A 6552-nucleotide genomic window follows, 5' to 3' on the forward strand; every position below is an offset into this window, starting at 1 on the left:
TTCAAGGGCAGAATATATATTGCATCCATCTTTGTTCCCAGTGTACACCTTTTGGGAGAGTAAATTATACCATATCAAAACCGTCACTGCCTTTTAGAGTCAGGAACCATGTTAGAAATGAAAGGTTAGTAGTGGTCCCTGGTCTCTATTGCTAACATTTTAGGAATCATTATTTTTCCACATTTTCTTTCTTCCTTCCTCAAAAATAATCCCAGTTCTCTTAAACCGTAGTTTTATATCATCTGATTTGCTTTGAACCTTTGAGTGATTTGTGCAAATGACATATTAATAAGCATATTGACAAAAAAATCCAAGAAAGATACAAATTGGAATTAATATATCATTTTTTCAATCCATGCATGTTTAATATACTTTAATTAAGATATTAACACCTAGCATCTCATTTCCCTCTGATTCCTAGAAAATTTCCTGTAATATTTATAAAACTGAAATTCATTATATATATATATATATATATATATATATATATATATATATATATATATATAAATTAGAATATTGTTGTTTTCTGGTTGACAATCTTTTGAAGCATGCTTCCCCTGTTTGAACTTTGAGGTAGAACAACAAAACACTTTAGAGGCACAGTTTATACAATTTGTTCCTGGAGCATCAGTTTTGCTGATATCATTCTGTCATGGAAAAAAAATATATCTATTTTTTTCCTTCTGTAACAATGGCTTCCTTTTGGAAAACACATAGCTCTGTAAATGTGATGAGACCAGTCAGAAAAGCAGTGACAGAAAGACTTTAATGTGGGTGGCAACAGTAAGAGAACCATGTCCAGCCCTGCGAACTGAATCAGTGGCAGCTCATGAGATGCCCAGACAGAGCAGCTCATGCCTGAATCTTAAGGAAAGAGCCTTGGAAGGGAGGCTCAGCACCCAGAACAGGGAGGCTCCTTTTCTTGCCAAGCACATATCACCTGCTCGTTTTACATAGCCTTCTCAAATATTACTTGTTTGCTTGAAGCCTGACACTAAACTTAGTTTCATAATAGCATTTATCTATGATAAATCATAGCACTGTGTGTGGCCTTGACATTCTGGGCCCACTCTATCTTCCTGCAAGGACACTAAGTACTGTCTAGTACCCCATGTATTACTGCCTATTACAGGAAGGGTCCTCTCCTGAACTGGTTCACATCCATGCCTTTACTAATTCAAATATCTCTCCATATGGACAAATCTTTCTACTTTTTATTGCCAGATACTGTTTTACACTAAACCAAATTCTAATTTTAACTCTATAACAAATGTTTTCAAAAATATTAAGAATTCACAAAGACCTTTGCTATGATCATCTTACTATAGATACTCATTACTTGAGAAATAAACTTGATTTTTTAAAAGACAAATTCCTTGAAGTTTTGTTAAAAAAGTAAAATGAATTAGCCCTTCCTAGCAGTACTTGCTTAATTCGGAAAGCTAGCTTTTATGTAAAGATGCAGATAAGTAAACTTTGTATTCTTGTATTTAAAAAGCAACAAATACTTTTGAAAATATAAAAATATAAAGGAAAAAATAAATATATTAATAGAGAAGATTGTCTAAAATTAAAAATATATATTTACTCATTTATCCATAAATATTTACTGAGCTTCTAATATATATTAAGGATTATCCCAAACACTTTATACGTATTATTTCATTTAATCTTCAGGATGATTACAAAGCTTTTCCATTATTATTTTCAGAGTGCCAAAATCACACGGTTATTAATGGGAAGAGTCAGAATAAGGCTAGTTAAATCAGAAACTGTTTTCATCACTATACCAATAGTCATAGGTATATTTATGTACACATACTGTAAATATGCATAGATGTGTATGTGTATATATATATAATGTAAATAGATAGTTTTATAGAGATATTATTTCCATTTGCATTGTGTTACTGATGTTATGGACTACTTTCTTACTTTTATCTGTTATTTATTTATTTTTTTCTGAAAACTATTGAATGTATCCCATCTGTGGCAATTGAGATATTCTTGCCTCACTTTGGAAAAGTCACATTGTGGGGAAATTTAAAGTATAATTGTGGAATCAAGCAATCTGCCTCTGTTGTATTTAATAGCAATGCCATTTTAGGCTGCTTATTTAAATCTCAATTACCTCATGTATAAAATGGTGCCAGTCTCCTACACTCATATTACCACAACATAGCCTGACACAAAGTACATAATTAAAACTACTCTAAATTTTTACTTGGAAATGAGTTATTCGTAATACATAAAAAGGTAAGATGTTTCAGATGGAATTCTGTCTTCTGGAATCCCCTATCACTGACAGCATTTGCATTGCATGTAGAAGCATCCCAATAAATGGATTGGATTAATTGTGTATTCAAAAAAATGACATCTGTTCTGAACAGATTATTCTAGAATTGAAAGTCTTGGGGGATAAAATGACCAAAAAAAAGTAACATTGTGATGTGGAGAGAGGAAAGATTCAGAGTAGCACATGTTACCAATAAACTGGTAGAAGCTCAGGAACCTCAGAGAACACATACCTGCAGAATGCTTCCTGAGGATGGACTCTGGTGTTGGCCATCACACATTTACGGAAGAACACTGTGCAGTGATGTAAAATACAGAACTATGTGCTGAGGACTACAATTTATATACAGTAAATTTAATTTCAGAAAGAAGTTGTAAGAACTCAATAAAAGGAATAAAAGATTTGCCTAAAGTCAGAAAAATCAGAGACAGCCAGGCACAGTGGCACTGGTCTATAATCCCAGCAACTCAGAAGGCAGGAGGATCACAAGTTTTAGTCCAGCCTCAGAAACTTAAGAAGAGATTGTGGAAAGAAAGGAAGGAAGGAAGGAAGGAAGGAAGGAAGGAAGGAAGGAAGGAAGGAAGGAAGGAAGGAAGGAAGGAAGAAAGGGGATTTGGTTTAGTAGTAAAGCACCAAGTTTGATCCCCAGTACCAAAAATAAATAAAGAAAGAAAGATTTTAAAAATCAGAGAGAGGATGTGAACACCACTAAATTGAAAATAATCATCAAATAAGTCTATCAATACCTATCAACTGTGTTAGTTTCAAAGATGGTAGAACTGGTTAAAATTTACAAAATTCAAAGTGATTTAATTTGAAGTACTATATGCAAATGCTTAGGTCAACGCTGAATTCATTGAAAGCAATAAATAAATTTTTTTCCTATTCTTCTTTAAGGATATGGTGTTTATTTTCAAATCAATTTCATCCATTCCTAATCCATTATTTGAAGACATGTCTTCTATTCTTAGATGTATTTGCTTATAAAATTTCAATATTTTAATAATTTATTTTATATAACACTCATAATTAATTTATGCTATTCAAATATATGTAATTTTATTTTAAGAACAATTTAACTAATAGATTCTCCTTCACTTCCCATAGGCAAGGCTTATTTTATCCTTTGAAAAACCATTGTTATATGTATTTCAATGAATTCATTTTTATTTAAGAATTATATTGATTCTTAGAAAGGAAATCTCAAAAATATAGTATTATTTCTAATCTATATTGAATACATTTAGAAAAAATTATTCTTCTGATAAAAAATGAACATTTTATGTATTGAGAATATTTTTTCTTTGATGCAAAGAAATGTCTGAAAGATATTTAAACTAAGAATTTTCACATTTTAAATTACTAATAGGATTTTTCCATGTAAGAAGCATACTTCATTATTTCTAGGATTATTTTTTCTATTGTACAGGATAGTAGTATCTCTGCTACATTTATTTATAAAATTTTATATTTCAAATTTATATTAATTACAAATTTGGATGCTAGTCTACAGAAAGGCAACGCAATAGTTATAAGAAAATATGCCCAAATAGCACTTATCTGTTTCTTAGTTCCCAATACCTCATGTGAGAGGGTAAAAACTAAATTATTGATTAATCAGAACTAATCATATGAGCCTCAAATGGCTTGGTGAAGCTGTATTTCTTCATTTTCACTTTCTTTATTGAAATGTAATAAAGTTTTGTAGAATATAATGTTGTGCTTTTTGTTTATTTGTTTTTCCTGGTTACCATACACTTAGAGAATCTCATCACTGCACCGAAAGTAGGGGGCGCTTGAGACAGAAATGCATGCTTTTCTCATACTCTTTGACAGTTTCATTGAGAAAAAATTCACTTGTGCATACAAAGTAGAAGAGTCTCAACCACACTTCTTCCTTGTCAAAATTAAAAACAAAAGACAACGCAACCATGATGACTTTGTGATAGCATTAGGAACCCAGATGGTGCCATCCAGATCTCTGCATCAGCCCTTTTTATAGGATGCTTGACTCCTTCCTCCTGGTATGGCAAATGTATTCTGTTTACACTCAGGTTACCTCTCAACAGGATGATTCACAAATATCTACCCTTATATCGTTACATCCTGATCCTGTTTTCCCAATTCCCAATTTCATGTTGTCAGTTAATTGAGGATACTTGCCGATCAATATGAGGATCTGTTCAAAGGGGAAGATACAGATTCATGAAAGTATCTGCATAGTTAATGCCACATAAAGATATCCAGGATCTTGGGAGATGAAACTGCACTGGGGAGTGAGAGCTGATCTCTGTGAAAAACTTAACAATGTGTTCCAGAGCTGCTGGCTGCCCCTGCAGCCTTTGGTCTGAGTATTCCTGAGGATATAGTCAAAAGAAAATTCTCCAAAGCAGTCTGAAGTAGGGGATGGTGACCACATATAGGTTCAAACTGCAAGGAAACAAGAAAGGCCTTGGACAGAAACCATTTTGCAAATAATCCAGGCAGTTTTGCAGTACAGAAATCATAGAACCTTGAGAGACTTTGAGCCAACTATTCAAGATCTGCTAACAGTGGCTGAGCCTGAGACCCACACCAAGAACAGATCCTGGAGCTGCTGGTACTCCAGCAGTTCCCAGTCATCCTGCTCAATGAGTCCCAGGCCCAAGTGCAAGACCATCACCCAGAGAGTGGGGAAGACCTGGTTGCTGTACTGGAGGATTTAGAGCAGGAGCATGGAGAAACAGGACAAGAGGAGACCCAAACCAGGCAAAGAAATAAAAAATTCCTGTAGAAGGAAAAGCCCATCTGAAAAGAGTGTAAGAGCAGCAGGTCTTGCCCAAGCATGAAGTTCAAAAACCTGAGAAAGAGAAGGGTGAAGATACAAAACTTGAGAATGGGAATCTTGTTTTGGTGACAGACTCCTGTGGAAGATTGGAATCATCTAGGAATATATCTGAACCTATAGAGACTCCTTATGAAGACTCTGATTTGGGAAGGGAACAGGCAAAGCCCAAGGAGAAGACTGACTTCAAATGCTCAGAGTTTAGGGAAGGATTTATCCAGCATTCAGACTTGATTGAAGATACAATGGTACACGTGAGAAAGAAGCTAAGCTCGGTGAATATGAAGAGTGTCAGAGTTCAGCTCTTACTGGACCTCAGAAAATTCTTTCTAGAGAGAAAGGTCATCAGTTCCACAAATGAGGGAAAGTCTTTCAGAGTACTTCACATCTCATCAAACATCAGACAATTCATCTTGGCAAGAAAGCTTATCAGTGCATAGAGCATGGAAAACGGTTTAGCCAGAATGCAGGCCTTTTGGAACATCTCAGAATCCATACTGGAGAGAAACCTTATCTATGTATCCATTGTGCAAAGAACTTTAGGTACAACTTTCACCTTAATCGACACTAGAGATATCAAAGTCTGGAGGAACTCTGTGAGTATAAGGAATGTGGAAAAACTTTTAGTCAGGCCTTGCTCCTCACACACCATCAGAGAATCCACAGTCACTCCAAAGGCCATCAGTCTAATAAGTGTGGGAAAGCCTTCAGTTTGACCTCACACCTTATTCAACATCACAGGATTCATACTGGAGAAAAGACCTTTCAAATGTAACATATGCCAGAAAGCATTCCAACTTAACCCAACGAGCATATAAGCATCCACAATAAAGAAAAGCCCTATGAGTGTAATGAGTGTGGAGAAGCCTTCCAACAGAAGTCAGGTGTCTTTCATCATCGGAGACATCACGACAAAGGCAAACTAGCTAGAAGAGGTGTTCTCTCCTTGTAGAATATCAGAAAGTATACACTGACAAGCAAACAGCAATTTAGGAGAAGTTATTCTGGCCCACATTAGAATTCTTAGGGGCTAGTTAGAAGCTGTTTGCCTCCATGCCCTATCCTTTGCTTTCATTGAAGTTTGTTTTGGATCCCAATAATTTCACCCTAGACAGTACAGTGAGGTCAGAGTTAACAAAACTGTTCATTACAAGACTTTCAGAATTTTTAATGTGTTAAATGAATGATCATGTATCGCCAAGAAATAGCCTCATCACTGAATGAGGTCTTTGAAATTAGCAGCAAATCAAATGTTCACTGATTTACAGACTTGTGCTGAACAAGGGCAGGTTGATATTTTTGCAAATGATATAGCAACAGACTCCTATAAAACTAATGATCTTTGGAAGTTAAAAAAAAGATATCTTGGATCTTAAATTTTGTTGTTGTTGTTGTTTTTATTTTACTCCAAGAAAAAACATTTTAGTAA

General features: G+C 34.7%; 1 protein-coding gene across 1 annotated transcript; it reads left to right on the top strand.

Annotated features, from left to right (window-relative positions):
• The first annotated feature begins 4705 nt into the window (after positions 1–4705).
• On the top strand, positions 4706–6075 carry LOC113179492 (zinc finger and SCAN domain-containing protein 26). The gene is given in 6 exon segments (XM_077797250.1): positions 4706–4869; positions 4871–5067; positions 5070–5377; positions 5413–5883; positions 5885–5924; positions 5927–6075. Coding segments are annotated over 6 exon segments (1329 nt in total).
• Positions 6076–6552: the final 477 nt, after the last annotated feature.

This window comes from Urocitellus parryii, chromosome 4 (assembly GCF_045843805.1).
Source record: "Urocitellus parryii isolate mUroPar1 chromosome 4, mUroPar1.hap1, whole genome shotgun sequence".
Taxonomy (NCBI): Eukaryota; Metazoa; Chordata; class Mammalia; order Rodentia; family Sciuridae; genus Urocitellus; species Urocitellus parryii.